Source organism: Anas acuta, chromosome 8 (genome assembly GCF_963932015.1).
Source record: "Anas acuta chromosome 8, bAnaAcu1.1, whole genome shotgun sequence".
NCBI lineage: Eukaryota > Metazoa > Chordata > Aves > Anseriformes > Anatidae > Anas > Anas acuta.
Window position 1 is genome coordinate 2,579,760 of NC_088986.1, and position 22,938 is coordinate 2,602,697.

A 22,938-nucleotide genomic window follows, 5' to 3' on the forward strand; every position below is an offset into this window, starting at 1 on the left:
ATACATTTAATGGCTATTTTAAACTCAAGCACTTTTTAAGCATCCAGTGACCAGGGTTATCATTTTTTACATTAACAGACATTTAAAGGAACTAGAAAAACATAACAGCCCAGATATTTTTAGTACCTCAAAGTTGTTTTTCATTTCTATTGCAGCCTATATTAGTGGACTTTAGCCTCCTTATTTCAGCTACCTTTGAAATAATTAATTGCAGTTAACAGTCAGGAGCACAAAATAAAATTGCCCTCCTCAATGAATGTTATTTCCTTATCACATGTGAAAAGCCAGACTTTATTTTATATAAAAGAATATAAAAACAGTTGGTAATCATTTAGAACAAGAGTAAGATAAGTATTATTAGGTTACAAAAATAAAATAAAATAATATAAAAAAGGGAAAAATCAAATCCTTTACCAGATGATTAAAGAACCCCACCCCTTTATATTTCTCACATAAAAATCACAGGAGTGTTGAATTAGGAATCCATCAGACCGATTTAGCAAAAGTTTTTTCTCAGTGAAGCAGCTCCAGCATGTGGAGCTACCTTACATATTACAGAAAATAAGGGCATACTCAGGGAAACTAGCCCTTATAAAGCACAGTTATGTTACAACTGTCAGCTATATTACTGAACAGTACTCACTTTTATTGTCTCTCAACATTTTCATGCCAATGTATTTCATTAGGCAGTATGTCAATATCCTACTCTGTCAAAGGATTTTACATACTTACAGTTATTCTGTCCCTATGCTATTGCTATTCATGTTTCTTAAAAGCCATTAGCAAAAGTGGGATACCAGAAATAAATACTTATGTGATTCATTGGCTTTAACAAATGAAGCTCTGAGAAGCAGCCAGCTTTGGAGAAGGACAAGACTAGAAATGGTCCAGCAGAAGGAGCCAAAAAAAAAAAAAATCGTGACTTAGTTTGAACACTGCCAAGAAACAGCTCTCTAACCAGAATGTTTAACGTAAAAGGGAATGTACACAATTGTAAAGCCATTCTTCCTGCTCGTTCAGCGGCATCACATGCTGAGAAACCTGTATACAAGAGAGAAAACATAGGTGAAACAGATGTTTATTGAAGATTTGTGTGTATGATACCTAAAATACTATGGAAGCAAAATTAAGTGTTTCAGAACTTATATCACAAACATTAAAAGACAAACATTCAGCATGTCTAACGAGAGCTTAGTATTTAATTTAATGACAACAAAAAATCCACAAGGGATGCTGAGCCTACAGTTTGTACTGAATGAAGCAGAAATTAAAATTAATAAAACAACTTACAGGAGCAGGCTATAGATATCTAAATTGTCAGTAGCAGTATTAAAATAGGTCCATAACCTGCCAGTATCTTGGGACTGATTTAAGTGGATCTGAATGCACTCACACTAGAAAGTTGTGAAATATAAAATTGTTTGGATGTCTCTTCTTTGAAAGGGAGAGGGCGCGCTTTTAGAATAATAAAAACTATATTTTCTTCATAAATGAATAAAGAAAAATATCACCATATTTTTGCCTCCATCTAGCACATGCTTGGTGTGCTTCTCAAAGCCATCTATATACCTAAATATAAATTGGTTAAGTAAAAAAAATACAGCCTCAGAAAAATAATATTAAAGAAGTATCAGTAAGTGGCACATGTACCTGTTTCGGTTCAATGCATGTATGAAAAACTGAACAGCTACATACAGCGATCTGCACTGGGAAACATGGATACATCAAACACGCGTGCAGCTCTGCAATATCAAGAGCTGTATCTGATCTGTACTGGTGATGAAGACAGACTTTTCCACTTGCAAAAGGAAACTGTAAGGATGTCACATGATTTTTGCTTTTTGCTCAGATTTTGAATTGGCTAAACTAGAAAAATCTTACCGTCATGGATTTTGGTGCCACTTCCACAGCAAAAACGGTAAGTCCCCTGTTACTTAGGCAGTTCTTACTCTGCTCATTGTTCACATGAATTATCACTTTGTTTTCAGACTGCAAGTGAAAAAAAAAAAAACATGAAGAAGCCCATTAGCCTTAAAGGTTAAGTGGCTGCTCTTTATGTAACAATCACACATTGCTCTTACTTCCTCAACGATGCTATTTTTACAGGATAGGAGGACTTTCAGGATGCTGATGGCTATTCTCTCTGAAGAGTAAAAATTTCAAATGTACCTTAGCATCATCAGAGCCCAGATCCATTCTCAAAAGCCACTTAAGACTTATTGAATTAACTTCAGCACTTTTTAAGGTGCAACTTGGGAACACAGCTAAGTGAGACAACTATTTGCCATACAGTGTTACAGATGCTAAAACTTTACATAGTTTCAAAAGATGACTGGACAAATTCTTAACAAAAATAATAAATAAATACAAATAATAATAATAAAAAAAATGTGGAGGGTTTTTAAGCACAAAGAACACATTTCTGTCTCAAGTAGTCCTTGAGTTGGAGATCACTAGTGGCTAGGACTGCGATCTGGAGAAGTGTCGCTAGATTTGCCCAGTTTTTGTACTTGCAATATCCCCTGCAGGATATTTTTTGAGGCAGGGCACTGACTTAAAATAATCTTTATGTGATCTGGTATAGCCATTCTGCTTTTCAAAAATCCTATCCCTCCAGCAAAACACCCCCGCCTTAGGAGCTTATATGTTCTTAAATTCTCACCAACCATGTAGGCATTCAGTGGAGACGAGGCTCCTAACAACTGACATTAAATGCCCAATATAAGGAGTAGGAGCACCCTTCCTATTTCGCTTTCTTTCATAAATAAATGACCACTTGGGCTGCCCCAAATCAAAGACACACCAGACACAGGTATTTGTAAGAGATTCTTGTCAGGATGTGACTCATCACAACCTGCTGCTCGTGGTTTGATCCTAACTCTTCCTTGGGAAAAGCAGCTAACCTTAACAGAGATTTTAAAATATATCTTGACTTAATTAATAAAGTACAGCTGCTCAAAGAACAGACACTCTTACTAAAGGTGTGCAAATGCTTCCCAGAAGGATCCAATATATAAAACTGAAAGCTGAGGTGATGGAAAATTCTTTAACCACCAGTTTACCCCAGGCAATATGCAGACTCGCGGCCTAAGGACATGCTACTACACCCTGTATAGTACATTTTCTTAATTTAATTACAGAATAACAAAGACACAATTATTTCCATGGAAATCACCAGCACAATAACTGAGGGCATAATCAGACTGCTTACACTGTGGAAAGCTTAGAAGAAGGCAGATGCATAAAACTGCATTTTTATTATTTCTTTCCAGATGTTTACAATACAAAAAGTCTCCAGCCAGCAAATTCTCTGAAGAGATTTGCTTCAATGCAGAGCAGAGCTATTTATGAAATGGTGTAAATGGTAACGGTCAGTGATTTTAACCAGACAGCATCCAGTTTCCTCAGCAGAGAGCTTGTCTCCTTCTCTGACATATCCCCAAACATATAAATAACTCCAGTATATCTACCCTAAAGGGCGAAGTGCACATCTAAACCTGTGGTTCCAGAGAGCCTCAGCATTCAGTCCTAATATTAGTCCACCAAACCACACCCTTTTGCGTGTCTGCCCAATTAAAAATACACTTCTTTCTGTGAACTTTTAAGGTTTAAAGCATTGCAATTCTAGCATCTTACTGGCATTTATTTACTCAAATAAAAATGGCATTTATTTACTCAAAGTTCCTGTTCTAATGAAACTAAGAACAAACAGAACATCCACTAGGATCTATGAAAAAAGGTTTAAAATCTCTGCATCTCACCAGCCACTTTTGCCTGGATTTATATTTGTTACCACAGATTAATAGTGAAGTAGACCTGTAAGACTAGAAAATTAAAAATTCTTTCACAATATGCCTCTGAAACACAATCAGTGCAAATCACTTTCCCATAAACACTGAAAATATAAATGCTGTAGTCTTTGCTCTTTCTATAATTCTATTCCCTGTTCTTAGTAGTATTTGTGTTCTATTATAAATCCGTCTCCAATAATCATCAAAATATTGAAAAACTGAAATTTGAAGACAAATATTCTGCACTGCTACTAGAGCCTCATTACCATAAACTGTCCTTTCCAAAAACACTGCAACTTTTAAGACTTTTGAACTGAGTCATATCTCAAAAAGAACTTTGTATCAAGCACATAGTTATTTTTTAAATGAACTAGATATAGTAACTTGCTATCAGAAAATGTAATTCTCAGAAATGAAGCACAGAGGGAAGAAGAGCAACAATCATGGAAATTAACACAAAGTACCTTACGGAAGTATCATGCCATACCTTATTTTCAATGACAGAAGTGATTCGCGTGCCCATTCTGTAGGTATAGACAATTATGTTTTCACAGCCATCCATTACTTTGGCATCTCCTTTATTAGCAACAGATTTGCAAATAGCCCTGTTGAGTTGCCAGCTGCCTGCCTCTAGATATATGGCTTTAATTCTAGGTTTGCATTTTTCTGCATAGATGTCAATGACAAAGGGGCATGCCTGCAATGGAGTAAAAAAGAGTTTTATCATTAATTTGCCCTCGTTTTTTCCCTTCAGATTTTCATCCATAGCTCGTAAGTATTTGCGTATATGCTCTGAAGAGAAATTATCCAAACATAAGTGTGTCACTGAATAGTAAAATTTCAAAACCTGAAGCTGTGGTGATCTTTTAAATGGATCGTAAGGTAAGGACAGATGAATGTTCTTCATGCCAGTTACAGTACAGTCAATAAATACGCAGTTTGATGCCTTCCACTCCAACATAACCAACCCTTCCTCAATTAGCAAAATATATAGGAATTAAGATGACATATGAATGTCAGTGTCCAAAATACAACCGTCTGCTTTACCTGTCACACTGTTGCTATTTGTGCCATTTCACACAGATTTAAAATATCTGCAATGCTGCATTAAGCACTCTGCTCTTACCATATCTTGGCTAAGAACAGTATGCATAACAAACAGGAGTTTGAATTTTCCTAGACTAAGTAATAACAGCTTGGTTTCTTTCAAAAAGCTGTTGAACCCACTAGGATTTTTCAGTACTGTCTTGAACTTGTTAGGCCCAATGTTCCTGAAATATCAGATACTAAGTCTTCAAAAATCCAGGAATTAAGAGGTTAAATTACAGACTCAAGTTAAGTAGATACACATTTTTAAATGAAAAACTAAAGCATTCAGAAAGCTATGTATTCCTTTAGAAAGCAATAACTATAGCCATAAACCACAGTTAATAATAAGGACAATATATCTACAAGAGACATCTAACTTGATAAAAACCTCCTCAAAAATCTTCTTTCTTAGAGGATAGCTCCCTCTTATGGGTTAAATGCAGAAAGACAGTTTTGTACTTGCAATGTTGATCATACTTGCAGGAAAAAGAGAAAGTGCTACCTGTTACATTATCATTCACCATGATGTCTGGATTTTCACTGAAGCCAGCTTTTCTTGGAGGGAAAAATGAATTATGAAATTATCTACATATTTAATGTTTTTAATGAATTTTTCATATTTTTTTCCCTCTTCATTCAAAACATCTTATTTCTTTAGTAAGAACTATCAATGCCAACACTGATAGTGTTTTAAAAAAAAAAAAAAAAAAAAAACACTGATGAGCACACAGAAAAAATAAAGAAATAATACCTGGTTCATTAAGTAAATGGTTTGCAACCCAAAACCCTTTCATTAAAATTTTATGCTAAACATGTTCAGACACTGTTGCGAAAGGCAACAGTGAGCCATGTCTGAAAATTTTTAACTTAATCATGTTAAAAACAAACTTATCCTCTTCAACACAACACTCTCCAATACTTTCTAAATCCATTATAGTCACCTTGTTCTCCATCTGATGTTTCTGTATTAATTTCCAAGTTACTATAAGCAGTAACAAGTTGTTTGCATTACAGTAACATTTCTGTTATATTGTGACAGGATATTCACCCTGGGTATCAGGAAAAGGTTCTTCACTGAGACGGTGGGAGTTGGATTTGATGATCATTGTGGGTCCCTTTCAACTCAGATATTCTATGATCCTATGACTGTTTGCTTCTGTTATGGCTTGGGCCAGCAAAATAACTCTTTTACATAGAGCAAGTCCTGCATTTTGTAGGTTTGCTGCCAGGTCACAGTTCTGCCAGGTCACTGTCTTCTTATTACTGCTCACCAACAAGGTACGTGGATTCTTTCAACAGGTATAACCTGTTGAAGATTCCTTCCTGTACAATCCACAAAATACTGACTTTCTCTAAGACAGAAGGTGAATTCTCTCTTTCAACAATACTAGGGTTATCCTAAGAAACAGAATGAATATTTACTGAAAGTCTTAGCGTAAACCCTGTATTAACAGTGCTTGGACTGGATCACTGACCTACTGAAATCAATTTATGATGGAAATAAACAATACTATAATTAACACGTGCAGCAGGTTGTATGTGAAGCAATTACTTTTGATATACAGCTATCATACCTCTGTCATTTCTAATGCTTTATTGTAGCCCAGTGACAATAAAGTGACCCAAAGGTCACTCGGATCCCCTTCACGGTCATTGGCTTCCATGAGATTCAGATCCAAAAATCCTTGTCTTGTTAGTTCATTCTTCTTCATATCAAAATTCTCTGTTCAAAAAAGAAACAGAAGGTAACACTTCAATGTCTGATCTCTCTGCAAACACCCTTTGTCTTTCCAAAGCCAAACTCCCACTTAATGTTAATGAGGTCTCCAAGAGGGAGCCATCTTGCAGCCTCAGGCTGTCCAAACATGATTTGGGAAAGAATGTCCTAGATAAGATGCATGCTTTTTGCAGAGATTCGCTGCGGGTTTTAGATAACGACAAGAAACAGCTGGCCCCTTGTATTACCTAAGAGAGGGTGAGGTTTTGAAACAGAAATAACTCTTATTGTTTTATTTATTTATTTGCCAGCAGTATATGTTGTGGCTGAGATTTGCAGAATAGGGTATATTAGGAATGGAAAATGAAAGTCTGGTGGGGCCAGCACCCTTAGCGCTTGAGGTCCTTGATATAGAAATGATTTACTTAGTTCTTAAAAAGCAATAAAATGCCAGTAATCCTAACAGCCCTCTCTTGATAGAATATGGTAGATTGACCACTCTAATGTCAGCAAACACATAATTGAAATGTCCTTGTGTCAGGGATTTTTAAAAATGGTTTTCTCATCTTCATAACAATGCTAAATCTTTACTATATATTATTAAAAAGGGATTACCAATTTAATAAATCTATCTAAAGGTACAGATGCTGTAATAAATGGCTTGAACTTTGGTGTCAAGATTTATGATATTCGTCTGAACCCTTCAACTGATTAATGACCTGGTAATGCATTCACCATATTCTCTTCTTTCCCCTCTTTCACTCTTCACACACCCACACCCCCCTCCTACTCACATTAAGACTAGTTCACAAATGCGTAACACTGACAAAGCAACCAAGTGGGGAATAACATGTAAAGGGATGAAAGAGAAACTGATTTATAGAAAAGTATTTTTGTATGATCTTTCCATAATTTGGGAAAAAAACTCCAATATCTTTGAGTGATATAGAGGGAAACAGTTGGCAGAACTTGCCAGATCTCAGGTATTTTGGCCCAATTTAATCCGTGTGTCATAGGCTACAAAGCATTTGTCTCTAACAGATGCTATGGGCAGGTATGTGATGATATGCCACACTGGTATTTCAGACATAGGTTGCAGAAAAAGTGTATTTTATACAGAAACTTCTAGATTTTGTACAATGCCTTAGAAATTTCCAGTTTGTCCAGTCACTTCAGCTAAACTGTCAATGCTTTGAAACCACTGCTTCTACACACTGTGTTATCAGGGCAGCCTACGGTCACTGGTGGTTATATTTTCCTAGCCCTGTTATGAGGTGAATATGTCAATTATAAAGGCCTTTGTGATGCCACTGAATTCCTTTTTTCTCAAATTTGACATTTGTGGCCCAGTGCTGCTCCTGCAAGCTGGCAGGATGTCCAGTAACATCGACGAGATGTATCTGCAGACAGAAAACAAAGTACAGCTGGAAGAAGCTCAGCTATCTGTCAGCTTCCTCATCTCACTCACGGAAGCCTCAGAAATCTCCCAGCACTCATATAGCACACCATGGACAAACTGACACACTGTATATGAACCTTTGAAAGACAGATTTCCAATGAAAAAACTGCTTATATCTGAAAAAATGTATAGTTGAAATAGGTGTTTTCTAATGTCTAATTTTCTAAGCAACCATAATAAGCTCTAGATGCCTTTGTAAGCATCTTACATGATTAAATGTCCCTCTCAACACCTTGTGAGATATGAAAGCAATATCAGCTTAAACTACAGAAAGGAAATTGAATCAATAAATACCTGTTACAGCCCAATTCACTATATGATCTGTGATTAGAAAACCTGTGCTTTTTGGCAGCCACAACATCTTTAACTTACAGAACTTTGCAATTAGCAATGGGAAGAATTTTCTTAATAGGTCAGTGGCACACAAACCAGAACAAAGCAAAACAAAGGACAGGAGATTGGAAAAGGAAGCAAAAAAAAAGGGGGGGGGGGGGGAGGAAGAAAACAATATCATAAAATGGTAAAGAATTTCTTCCTAATATCTAACCTAAAGCTACCCTTTTTTAGTGTAAAACCATTACTCCTTGTCCTATCACTACACTCCCAGACAAAGGCTCCCTCTCCTGTTCTTAATATAGGCTACAAAATACTTAGCCCTTCCACACTATCTACCACTTCACACATAGTAGGGTGCTACAGACAGGTTGCAAGTAGATTTATAGCCCTAATTAGTTGTATCAAGTGCAGCAACAAACTTACCTTTACATACAGCCCACGCTTCCTCATCACATTTCTCACCACTAGTTCTCAGCTCAAAGAAATTGTATTCCTCCAAACTCAGGAGACCGTTTCCATCCAAATCAATTGTTTCAAATATATCCAATAAAGCTGCTCTGAAAGATGAAAAAGGCAGAACTATTTCCAAATACTTAATTTTTTTCTACTGTTTCATAATATTGTTGATAGCTGTTCAGTTTACAACAGTATTTTAGTAACGTACAGCTACTAAAAAGCTAGATGTTATTTACAGTGCATACTTCTGGAGCAGTTACTATGCTTATTTGAGAAAATGACTCACCGGCACTCTTTGGTAAGAGCTAGTTCACCGTCTTCACCTCTATACACCAGTTTTGCTTCTCCAGTAATCTGTGTTTTCACCTTCTTCAGCCTACAGCCCGTTGTGAATGGGAGTAGCCAGTAAAATCCTGATGCAAGCTCCCCTTTCCATCCAGACATCTGCTCTTAAAAAGAAATCTAAGTTACTTCTCAAATGATACCTTACTTTATTACAAGTAATAGTCAAACAAAAGTGATTAATTACTTGAAAGCACTGGTAATGCTAGATTCTTTCCTAAAAAAAATGTCTACAGCAAGATGCCATGTGACGTCATTTTGAAGACCTAAAACTAGTGAATCTCCTAGTTGCAATAAAAGTTAGGAGATTTTGGGGACAAGAAAGGAGAGGAGAGCAACTGTTACCATAAATGTCTAATAACAGTCCTATCATTTTTCAGATCTGTAACTCTTTACAAATCTTAAACTTCCAAACAAAAGCAGTCAGAAACAGGCTGACAAAACCCACTGAGTTTTTCATTTCCTCCCTGATTTATCAGGTTTGTTCAAACTAGCAACTCACTATGTAAAAATTCACAAGCAACTTGGGGTTTAAGAAGCAAGGTGAACACTTTCTGAGTACCAGTGGCTTCTCCCTTCTTCCTGCTATAGTGTAAGAATGTTCTATGCACCGTGAAGTTTAAGATCTTATATATTTCAAGCAGAAAGAAAATAAAAGGGAATTATAACAAATATTACTTTTGGTTTTGCATTTATATGAACACAACTGAGCTTTCACAGTTATAGGGATAACCAGTAATTTGGCCACACTTGCCAACACACTACTTCCCCTACATGAACTTCATTAAAATTCCAAACACGTGGCTTTCAATTCACCCCATCCAAAGGTAATAACTTAGACGGTATTACATAATACCTTGTGTAAATTCTGTCCATTTTGAAAATGAACAAGCACAGAACAACATTTCTTCTCTCTTTTTTAGCCTGATTAAGTATAGTTTTGAATTCCTTGCCAACATATGAGGACTCCCATGCAGCAAAAACAGATACATTGAAGATATAAAAAATAAAATAGGAATATAACAGAAACACCTAACCTCTTTATTTTGTTGCTCAGTAAAGCCCACAAGCTGTAGATTTTCTTGGGTTTCATTTTCCTTCAGAACATACAAAGCTGTATCCACTGACAACCAATGACAAGATTTTCCTAAAAGAAAAATATCCCCAAAACAAATGCTTTACGTTTAAAAAAAAAAAAAAAAAAGTTTTTTTTTTTTTTAAATTGGAATTCCAAAATTGATATTTCTATTGTATTTACAGCATTGATCCCTTTTAATGTAATAATAAAAAATTCCGTTATATAGTTCAATGTTTTCTAGAATTAGTAGAGCATTACTACTTATTAGGTCTCTTTATACTAAGGTTTCTTGATCCCAGATATTTGCAATTAAGGACTTTAGGAAACTTATATCATATTCTCTTCTGAAGTTCTATAAAATATTTTTTTAAAAAATTGCAAAATTTATAAAAAATTTGCAATAATTGCAATATATCGCAAAATACTGTGAGAGATAAAAGGAAAGTTGTATCAGCAGGAGGAAAGAAAATATTTTTTTAGATTGGAAAACTCTCCGAAGAGATACAAATACATTTACCTTCTACCTGACGAAGGTTTAAAGGCTTGATAGTAATACACACCGTAGACCTTTGAGGTATGTGCAACCTGTATTTGTGACTAATGATTTGACCATCTTCTTCTAAGTAGAAGCATCCTCTGGATTGTGCACATTGCCATTCCTGGAAACCAAACAAACACAAGGGTTGCCTTGATCTTTTATCAAAACAAAGACTCCTTTTCTGAAACATATTGACTTGATAATTTAATGAATGCTGCATAAAATTCACCACAAGGTGTAGCACTGATCTACTGCTCTTTTTTAAAATGAATTTTCTCGCATAGTCCTTTTCATAGTCAAGTTTGTGTATCGGTTAGTAACATTGCTTTGCTTATGAAAATGCTTAAAAAAAAATGTACAGATTACCCCAAAGCTCTAATGGTTGAAATTAAATTTGAATTGCCATGAAGAACCAAACTGTATTCATGAAATCACCTAGTTGTGTGGTTTATCTCTGAAACACTGGAATTTTGTTACTTTACTTCCATCAGACCAATCAAGCAAAAAAACAAAACAAAACAAAAACAAACAAACAAGCAAAAAAAAAAAAAAAAAACAAACAACTGATTAGCTGAACAATGAGGAGTTATTGCTCAGATGAGTGCCAAACAGAAGTACTCGTAAAATCAAGTGATTCTTCTTGACTTCTGTTAAAGCCATTGGGAAGCCACACACAGAAGATAGCAGCATTTGTGAATAGTACAGTTCCTAGAGAAGCCATCATTTTGCTAAAATGTTAAAACAGCTACAAGCTTCAAAACTTTTTTTTTTTTTTAAACAGTAAGTCACTATTTTCAAATTCAAATATCATTTAGCAAAAGAAAAATAAAGTCCTTATAGACATGTTGTATGCCTCAAAGAAAGGAAGACATCCTTGATTTTACTTCCCTGGCCTTGACTAAGTCCACTATTTTTAGTTATTTTCCTAGCAATGGAAGATTAAGTTTCTGAGCACAGCCTAGCAGAAGAACATGGTGTAATCTCAGCAGAGAGCTCTGTCCAGGTGGCTGTACTTATCTATGCAGTGTTCAGTGTAAGAGATAAATTAACCCAGATATCAGAAGTGAGCTTGTAAAAAGTGGGGGTCTGCAGAAAGTCTGCATGCAACTCCCAGTAAGGAGACTGACTTCTACCTAACTCAATTTAAGGCCAAACAGTCTTCATCAGAGTGCCATGTCTCATTTCACAGCTCCAAAAGTTAGTCCTCACTGCAATGCATTCACAGTTGGTGGTACTTTGTAGGCAATGACCTAAAGGCATCACGCAAGAACTGGACTTTGCTAATGCAATTATACCCAGGATGCCAAATAACACAGTAACAGATGCAGCTCTGATCCTCAATTTCTCCACTCAGAACTCTACATTTCTTAAGAATATTTATATATTCTTATATATTATATATATATATATATACACACACACACATTTCTTAAGAATATAAATTACTCATTACTTAAATTCATTACTCATGAATTAAAGAACCCTCAGGCCTGTCCCACAGTTTCTACAGAAATTCTATAGAAACAGTTAAGTAAGAGTTTGACAATGTGTTAGAAACCAAATATTAAACTGTTATCCTTGCAGAGAGCATAAGGTGGTGCTATATTCTCTAAATTATCCATGTCAAACTAGTAACAGGGATGTAAATGTAGGGAGCTAAGTGACGATTGTGTGTTGGACTGGATGATCTTTGAAGTTCTCTTCAACCTGAATTATTCTAACCTATTTTCTTTCAGAGAAAAAAAATAATATATAAAATGGTGTGAGAGGAGAGGAGAGCTATGAACATATTCATGGGTTTTGAAGTGTTTAAGTGTAGATGTTCACCATGTTTTGACTTTCACTGTAATCTTCTGCCAGAGAAATGAAATTAGAATCAGTCCAACTTCACAATGGCAATCATGGAATGGTTTGGGTTGGAAGAAACCTTAAAGATCATCTAATTCCAACCCTGCTGTCACGGGCATTGACACTTTTCATTAGGCCAGGTTGCTAAAAGCGCCATCCAGCCTAGCCTTAAACACTTCCAGGGATGGGGCATCCACACAATGTTTATTTCTTGTCCCCAAAAGGCACATGAACTTCAGAAAAAAAATACTTTTTCTACATACTTTTATACTGTGTTCTCAAGGTGCACATTTTGAACACATCTTAGAAGTTTCCTGTTAATGCTTTAAATTTCTACAGCTGTTCTTACTTAACTTGCAGAATAAATATATTTTCTACATATAAGATAAAAAAGAAGAATTTGGGGGCTCTAGGTTCCAATCTATAGCTCAAATGACTTATTGTGTATAATAAGTTCATTGATTTTGACAGAGCTTGTGTTGGATCCTTAATAGTTAGGGTGAACATATTTAGCAGTTCAATTTAAACTTATTCATGTTTATTGATTGATTTAATTTTTATATGATGCTTGTCAATAGTATTCAATATCCGCAGCTGCTTTTTTTCAAGGCAGTTCTTACTGGCTTGTACAAAGAAAGAGGGATCCAATATTGGGAAACTGTGCAATGGTTTTATGTACTACATATCATGTTTGAACAAGGTGAAATTGCAGGTTAAATTGCATGGAGGTCCAGATACCTAAACAGACTGCAAAAAATTCCTTTGAGATTATGTTTTTAAATTTTAATATAGAACAAATGTCACTGTATGGCAATGCCGAAGATATAAAGGACTTCAGAGTTCAATAACAAATACAGAGTTGTTATTTGAAACAAAAATGTAACTCATGAGAACAATCAGTTCAGTTTTCTAGCAGCAGTTATACTATGTGGTCATAACCATTTTTTTCCTTTTATACAGAGGTCTCAAGGTGCACATTTTTAATGTATCCTAGCAGTTTCCAGTTAATGTTTTATATTTCTACAGCTATTATTTTCTGTTGAAAGAAAACTAGTAAAGGTTCAGTCGAGAAAGGGAAAACAAAGGAAAAAGATCAATATTAACACTCTACAAATATTGACTTAGCAAAGTGACTTTGTTGTCTTTCTCCCACAGGAATTATATTGAATGAGTGATTTATTTAAAAGAAAATACTGATAGAACATATTAGTCTAACTAAAAATCAATATTTTCAAGCTACAGCATATATTTACAAATTAATGCCCAGCAAACTGAATATGCTCAGAGATCTGTTATTTATTTCCAATTACCTTTCATATAAAGGTTTATGATACACAATCTTTCAGACTACTTAAGCATTTAAAGTTCTCACCAACCTAATAAATTATTCAATTTTAAATTTCTCAAAAAGTCATTAAACGTTTTATCCAACAGTGGTTTCATTTATAAAAAACACACTTTGTTCTATTAAACCTTCACACCTGAAAAATTATTTTCAATAATTAGGTGTCAGCAAAACCAACAGTATATAAAAATGTTAGTAATAACACATATCAGGAAACCTCTTGATAGTTTATAGCTGCCCTTGACAAACTGTTAATAAAACATAAGCTAAAAATCAGAGAAAAACAGTTTCTTATTTAAAATGCAGTAACATACGTGCCTAGAGGAAAACAGAATAATCTCAGTAGGACTGGCTTACATGATACCTTTATTGTGTGTGGCTCAATTAGCTTTGTGATTCTGTTGCTACTGGCATCCATGCTGATAGTGGAAGAAACGGATGCTTTGCAACCTTGAGCTGATAAGGGTCTTGAAGGAGTTCTGCTGTCACCTATAAACAGATATTTAGTTATTATTGTATGATTGTATCCCACCTCTACTGCTATTTGTCATAAAACCTTACACAGACAGAAAAAAAATTGGGTAACAAGAACTTCAATCTGATAAACTGACTTCCCTTACAATAATTTAACACATTCATTAACCAAACGTGTTTACTTCCCTGACTGTGCATCCCAGGTGAATGGGCATACAAATGGAGAACCTTGGAATCCAAATCTGCCTGAAGGACAAGAAATTGTTACCACGGGATTCCATTTACCTTAGAATCAAGGTAAATCTATCCTAAGTGGATAAGTTTAACCTGCTTCAAATGCACAGTTGCCCAAAGCAATTACTTCCACGCCTTTACTTTCTGGTTCCTTATGTTCGTGCAACTTTGCTAGTACAGTTGTTGATTTAGCTACGTACATTCAGTTTGCACTGCTGTTTTGTCATCTGTGTACTTCCTTAGTATTTCTTAGAATTGAAATAACTTAAACAGTATAGACTCCATATAAAAGTAACTGTGGACATTTAGCCACAGTAGAAATGAATGTTAGTTGACAACAGCCTCACTAATCTGAGAAAAATTAGAGCAAATACTCAACTGCTCATTGACCCAGAACACGATCTCTAAAACAATGAAAGCTCCTGTTACGAAAAATACCTTTTGTTGGTGCTAGTTTGTGATCAGTCTTCCTGGAGATTTTTGGTGATGGTTTCAATACTGGCAGTGTGCTCCCTTCAGTGGAAGTTTCACCTTCACTTCCAAACTGCTGACGCTTCAATCGACCATTAACTTCCAGTTTCTCTAGTGCAGTCTTGCAGCACTGCTCACTGGTTGCCATATATAAGTCACAGAACTTGGGAAAAAGAAAGGTAATCTGGTAAGCAAAACATGCTTTCTCAGTTTTAAGAATTAATATGTAACATTAGTAACCAAATGTCAGTCGTTGCATAGAGATGCTGTCAGAGTAATCGATAAGATGCTGCATCTTGAAAATTAGATGCTCAACATATACATGTTGTATATATTGTCCCCCTGTACAAAGAATTGTGAAATATTACACACACAATCCTCATAAGTTAGCTAAGTTTGCTTTCAATTCTCATCTTTATTCTTCCATTCCTTTAACCCTTATTTTCAGCCATGCTGTTAGGCTTTGCACTTACTCTTAGCCTCTGCCTAATGTATGAGGTTCAATTAGCAAGGAAAATGGCCAGGGCAGTACCCTGCCAGAAAAAACAAGGGAAACAGAAATACATACCAGAAGACATAACCATGTTCCAGAACATAGGGAGATGGTGGGCTGGGGTAAGGTCATCACTGGACCAACACATGTACTGTATTTGATAATACCATTACTGCCCATAACATCAAGAACACACAATATCACTGTTTGCCATACCTTCTTGTAGTCGAGTTTGCCACTGCAGTTAAAATCAATTAGGTTAGTTATAGCACTCACTTCATCCAAAGTCATTTTTTCACCCTTCTGCAATTAAAAACAAAAAACAACTCAGGTTTGGATTCTAGTGAATCTAGTGAATGATGTCGGTGATCTATTGATCAATCTATCAATAGATCACCTACAGCACACGTTTAATAAAAACACAAAGGAAGATTATTTTAATATCCTTTCAGGAAATCTTATCTTGCAATGTATTTAAATGGATTTTGATCTAATCATCAAAATAGAGGTCAGAGTAAAAAAAATATGACCCTACAATGCTACTAAATACTGAACAGATTAATTGCATCAGTTTATGCCATTTTGTGGTGCCTTCTAGAAAGCCATCGTGAATGACACTTAACTCGATTTCAGATCTTCCATAAGCTGGGGAATACCTGTTCTCAGTCATTTGTACTTATAAAGTCTTCTCCTATATGAAGAATATTTCCTTACCGTTGCAACTCTATCTTTCTGATCACGCAGAATGAAGACTGAAGGTTCTGTCACTATGCTCAAAGTGAATAAATAAGTCTGCCTTGTTGGGTCAACCACAACAAATACGGTATGTAAATTGTTTCTTCTTTCTGTCCCAGTTTGCTCTCCTCTGCATTTCCTTAAACTTGTTTTATACTCACTTTTGAGCACTCTACTAGAATTCTACTACTAGCCATTTTTTAACTGTTCCTGCTCCTTGGTGTTTGTCTTCGTTTCTATAATCTCAGAATACCACAAAAATCTCAGCTGCTATTTTAAAAAATGCTTTTCTAACCTTTCACATTATACAATGAAATCCAATACTATGGTGGCAGTTCAGTAGCTAAATAGAAAGCTCCAGATATTTTAAAATACGTCATTAATTTGAGGCATATCGACACATACAAGTAAATCTTGCAACATCTGCATGCATCACGTTGACAATGCATCATTTCTAACCAAAGTATTGACTTAACCCCACATAGACTAAGACCATGATGAACTAAATACAGGATCCAGTGAATTCACGGAAGTGACAGAACATCATGGCTGTGATAAGACTAAAACATTAACCTTAATATTTTACGTATAAGGTAGATAAATGTCATTAGTTTTTAAACTTTGTATCTGAATACGCATAGACAACTTGTAAGGGAAAAAACAGCAAACATATGTCATTAACTCTCTTGAGAAAAGCTGATAACCCCAAAGGGGTACAGAGGGACCCTGTAGAGAATAGAGGGATTTGCACTATCTGAATCAAGGGAGAGACACATACGTGTGCTTCCCCTTCTGCTGTTCCTTTGCTGTACAGAGAGGGCTTCAGCAAAGTATGAGAAAGTATTAAAAACATCTTTCTGCCAGTTTCCATCATCAAGGAGCAACTGCTGAAATAGACAGACAGGTTATCAACTGAAAGACTATATGGAATGGAAGAAAGATCATAGATGGCCACAGAAAATAAGACCCAAAATTGGAGAAAAAACAAAACTAAACACTTCATTTATTGATTCTTTTGATCAGGAATAGTTTTACTATCCAATTTCCAAAATCTCTACTAAGGGCTACAAATGGATAATTAAGTTTCAACTGATACTTACTGTTGTAAGAATTTTATAAAGTTCATCGTGTAAAATATATCCGGTGTTATCTGTGTCTATTTTCCTAAATGCCTCAAGCAATTCAGTTTTTGTGGCTGGTGTTTCTTCTTTTAAAATACTACAAAAATCATCAAAATTCAGTGTAGTTGTTTGTGAAGTCCAGTATTTATTAACTGTCTTCTGAGATGGATTTCTTCCAGCCTGTTGAAGTACTGAACAATAAAACACAATATTAAGTATATACTCCAGCTGTCAGTAGAGAAGTTACCTCAAAACATCCTTTAATCCCTTCCCATGTTCAGATTTTTTTTTTTAAGCACCGTCCATCCAAGGGAAAATTGGCTCTAAAAGACAGTTTTGTTTATAATCTTAATCCTGCATTCTCCTGATACAGATCAACGGTGACCTTCCCTGGCCTTCAGTTCTGTGGTTAGTACCAGGCAGCTCAGAGCAGCCTGAGGGGCAGCTGAGCACATCGGCTGCAGGCAGTGCCTGTTTCTAGGCCTGTATTCTACATAATCCCTCACAGAGAGGACATATCCATGCTGTTGAGAATCACTTTCTTCTACAGAAAAAGGAAGAAACTGGACAGCAGTCTTCTAATAACAGAAAAATATCACAAGAACCATTATTTTGCTTAAAGCTTACATCTTTACCCATGCTAACCTTGGGCACATAGCAATTGTAGCACACTGTTCACTTACATTTAACAGAGTACCCTTCAAATTTGCTGTATTTTTATATAACCTGAGAGATCAACACTTGCTACACACTACGTCTCCCGAGTTTGTAGTTTTGAAAGTTCAATTAGACTGAGCTTTTTATTTATACTTCTTCACAGACTGATTCTGCTAAATACCCTAAGTAACTTTACAACACAGGAAATGAAACTACTACCTGTAAAGCAAAACTCCTACAAGTAAAATTCTGCAGGGCCGATCTCTAAGTGAATGATGCACAGTTTAGATTACTAGCCAAACAGCTGCTTCAAAGGTAGCACCACTCATGATAATTGCCAGAATTTTAGTTACAACATAAGTCTATAACAACTGTCAGTAGTTACACGTTTTAAAAGAAGCAGATTCTTTTATATCTCTGAAAAGACTGGGAGCCTAAGCTACTACTTGCTCTTTCTGAGTTGACCTTGAAACCAAAATGCCCAGACACCTGGTACGTACAAAGTGCCATATGGATAGAGATGAAAGTGAACCATATAAGAAAGAGATGACACTTGTTCACACCACTCCTGTTTTAAAATCCAGATTATCCAAAACTATCATTAGGATGTTCTAATAGCACTTTTATTGCAGCCCAGAAAGCCTGGATAACACTAAGTCATAAGGTGGCTTATGTGGAGGCCTCGTGTACTTTGGGCATGGACGATGCAGCAGTTAGTGAGAAATGTTTCCTCACATATGCAGAAAAAAACCATGGTCACTAGAATTATGATCTAACTAAATGATTTGATAACACAGCATGGTTTTGTCTTTAGTCATTGCTTGGTTTTCCTTACAAAAGATTGCAATGCCACAATACACATACCTCTTACTGGCATCATAATCAACGAGGAGGACTTTAGAAAGCAACCTGCAGTATCAACAATCCCAAGCATAGTATGAGCTGTACCTCAAAACCCGTAAGATCAAAATAAAAACGATGACTTTTTAAATGACACATTTGGGGTCTTTTCATCTAACTGAAGGTTTATGTCTCATACTTTCTTTGTCAACTCTGTGGGCTAGAAACATTTCTTTTCAATAAAGTAAGCTATGATTTTCACATAACCGCAAAACTCCAGGTAGAAAACAGGACTGAAAGACACTTCATGGGTTCTCTAACACAATCCCATGCTACTACATACAACACAAATAATCCTTTTCATGAAATGACAAAGATATAATACAGATGGGAAAAAAAAAATCATTTAATCTATGGAAACATTTTAACTCATGGGCAATTTTAATAAGAGTAAGAATCCTTAGGAAATGCCAATGTCTGAAATAATCCATTTGGTCACAAAAATTTGGCATAGTAAAGGCAGCATTTTCACATATTACTCAAAGTAGCTTAAAACTGATCTGTGAGACTATCTCTAGGGATGGTAAATTATCATATCCACACCTCTGACAAAACCTCTCCTATGAGTCTGCAAAGCTTTGTGTCACTCAATGCCAGTTACCATTGTGATTTTCTGTGATGATAGGGGTAATTGTCCACTAGAAACTGAACTGAGGTCAACTCACTTCATCATGTGTCAGGGAAAGGCAACTATTGCAGAAATGTCACAGTCCAACAGCAGAACCTATGCCCACCTCACGTAAGCAACAATGCTGCCATCAAATTTGGCGGTGTTAAACAACTCACTTAGGTCCCCTGTAAGCTGTCAGCTGGTATTGACTTTTGCCCCTTCACAGTGGTGATTTAGAGCTGAGAAGCTCTGTATACTATTCCCAGTTCCATGAGCCATCCAACTCCTAGCAACAAAGATTAAGGATTTGAGGAAAATGAAAAGCATTGAGGAATGGTAGTTTCTATAAACTTTGAAAAATCACTGCGTGACACGTTTTACAACAGGTAAGTGATGGACATGTCTTCAAAGATACAGAAACCAATGCTTGAAATCTGAACCCTAGCTCAAACTATTGTAAATCCCTTAAAGTATGTACCGAGTTTATGCACTGGGACACTCTCAGTGCTGAATTACTGGCTGCTGTTAGTAAACTACCCATGGCAATCACCACACACAACAGTTATGGGTGGGAAAAAAAAATCAAATCATTACCTAAACGGAGTTGTTCTTTTGATTTAATATTTTCTAAACTGCTTTTTAAAACAGTTAGATAAGCTGCTCGGCAGTTCTTGTAGAAGATTGCTTCCTCTGCTTGCTGGGACTTCTTTGCTTGAGGACTTTCTGAGTGTGTGACTTTCTGGTCACAGAGGGACGCATTATTCTCAGGACTGCTGGCCATTCTGCAAAGAACACAATCACATTTAGAATTTGTTACTCATTTGCCTGTTTGATAAGAGTCTTCTTTGTCCTCGAATGCATGGATTAGCACAAATTATCCTAACATCTAGACTCAATGCTTCCCATTTTCTAAATGAGATACTTATCTACATTTGTAGGTAAATGCCATGAGATCTGCAAACAAAAATAGCTTGAGTTATTGAGCTACTTATTGTGCACAATTTGTTTGTTATTGACAGTAAAAGGTTTTCTTTTATGGCATTTTATTTTCATTTCAGACATTTGACACCACAGTGATTGCAAGTTCATGTTATTTGAAAGCATAATAGCAAATTTTCAAGTTATTGTATCTGATGCAAACCATTTCTATCCGTGTTTAGAAACAAATCAATAGGACTTGTCCTTATAACGTATTTCCACTAGAACTTCCACTCTTGTCATTCTAGCTACATTCTCCTGATGACAGAAACAATGGAAAAAAACGTACAGAAGTGCACTTGTTGGCTCTGATGAACTCACCGCTATTTTGCATGATTTGTCACAATGGGAAAATGAACAAAAATGCTATAAAGCATACCTACGATTGTTTTGCTCCCAGCGCCACTCTTGTTGTTGCTTATTGATCACCAGCAGCAGCAAAAATGGAGTGGTTTTGGGGAAAAAAATGCCAATTTAAGCATGGCCACAGGTTGCGGGAGGCACAGACTAATTTAAAAAGCTTTTTTTACCAAACAGCAATAACAAAGTGAGTACCATATCCATACTTGATAGTATTCAAGAGCTCTGTGGCTGCATGATCACTGCTGACTTGGTCATGGGGGACTCCTAATTACACTTGTTGGTGTTAGCAGCAGAATAAAACTCCCCTTTGCCCTCCAGAGAAAACAGCAGGTGAGTGTGTTTATGTTGGACTGTATTTGTCAGCATTCCCTCTATCACCTAAAAGTTGACTTTCCTCTTCTGAACTAGCTGAAAAACTGTTTTAGTTTTATACAGCTTCAGCAGAGACACTATGTAACGTCATAAACACCATAAAACATTCAGTGTTTAAAAAGTGACACAATTATTAAACTGATTACATGCTTTTTTTTCTTGTGCCACCCCATATCAGAAGGGGCTTTTGTTTTCTGTTTTTACAGTTATAACTCCTTAAAAAGAATGGCCAATGGTAGAATTGGTCAAAATTTTAACCCATCAAGCATAAAGTTAAATGCTTAATCCTACTTTTAAGACTTATTTATTTCTGTTCCTTATGTAAGTCTGAAGTTAAGCACATACAAAACTGCCTTAGGACTTTTAAGTATAAGAACGCTACCAATATAATTGTTCAATAATTTTTGAAAAATCATTATTTTAAGTGATTCAAAGCAGTAACCAGCATCGTTTGCTCACTAATGGCCGGTAAACTTTAAGAGCAGCTTTCTGCTTCCACCAAAGGTGATCAGGGTTTTTAGACCACCACAGAGGGACACTAAATCGTGCTGTACTGTTGGTCTAACAGCCTCTCATATTATTTTACCCGATGTTGACTTCAGAAAATATATTCCGGTATAATAAATTGAATATCTCAAGTTCAGCAACAAGACAACAGCATCGCGGGGTCCCCTTCAGGACTCATTGGATCCTTACTTGGGAGGCCTAAATCACTCTCACCTCCTTGAGTTATATAGGTCTTTTACACTTGGGAAAGAAAGATAATAATCACTTATCATGGATGAAGTACCCTATTTATAATACACAGACCGCCTGCCTGACACTTTAATATTACACCGGCATTAGAAGGACCCCACAGGGACGCCGCGATACAGTCTGGCTCCTGCAAACGGGTGTCACTATAATTAAGCACCAGCGGTACACACACACACACCACGCAAGTAGGTTAAAGTCAAGGAGGAAAAGAAGAAGAAATGTTAATTTTCCAGCAACTTGTTTATAAAATGTGCGCCCTCGCATGCACCCCTTGGGCTCCCCGTTACACGCCAAGGGTCCGTGGCTGCAGCTCTGACGGGAAGAGGCGCCACAAACAGCTCGGAGCTTCAGGAGAGAGGTTTGGGGCCGGCAGGACACGGCCCAGAGCGGAAAAAATAAAGAAGTTTTGGACAAAAACCAGAGCGAGGCGCTGCTCGGCGGCAGAACAGCGCTGCGGGATTGCACCCCTCAGGTCCCAAGACACAAAAACCCGTGGCAGGACCTCGGAGTCCCCTCCTCGACGAGGCACCTACCGACCTCCTGGGCTGGCTGCCGGCTGAGGGGGCAGCTCCCGGGACTCCCCTCACCACACGAGCTCCGTCCCGGTGGCCTCAGAGGGCTCCGCGCAGCCCCAGAGCCGCTCAACCCGCTGAGGGACCGGGTAGCGCCCGACCTCCCTGAGACCCCCAGCGGGGAGAAGCTCCGCGCTCGTCCCCGGGCCCCGAGCACCTCCCGGCCGCTTGAGGGACCGGGGGCTCCCCGCCCCGACCACCGC

The 22,938-nt window shown here is 36.7% G+C and overlaps 1 protein-coding gene across 3 annotated transcripts; it reads right to left on the bottom strand.

Moving 5' to 3' along the window:
* Positions 1-255: 255 nt before the first annotated feature.
* EFCAB7 (EF-hand calcium binding domain 7) lies at positions 256-22,935 on the bottom strand. Of its 3 annotated transcripts, none has more exons than XM_068690953.1 (14): positions 22,701-22,935; positions 20,289-20,476; positions 17,507-17,718; positions 15,888-15,974; positions 15,146-15,341; positions 14,364-14,488; positions 10,786-10,927; positions 10,228-10,337; positions 9,135-9,292; positions 8,816-8,949; positions 6,455-6,603; positions 4,279-4,488; positions 1,882-1,989; positions 256-1,041 (listed from the first exon to the last, which is right to left on the bottom strand). In XM_068690953.1, the coding sequence occupies exons 2-14, from the start codon at positions 20,473-20,475 to the stop codon at positions 967-969; spliced, it is 1,893 nt and encodes a 630-aa protein (XP_068547054.1). In that variant the 5' UTR covers position 20,476; positions 22,701-22,935; the 3' UTR covers positions 256-966. The 3 variants fall into 3 exon arrangements, with proteins under 3 accessions (XP_068547054.1, XP_068547053.1, XP_068547055.1); XM_068690952.1 differs by having other exon boundaries at positions 22,697-22,935; XM_068690954.1 differs by lacking the exons at positions 20,289-20,476; positions 22,701-22,935 and adding an exon at positions 19,049-19,079.
* Positions 22,936-22,938: the final 3 nt, after the last annotated feature.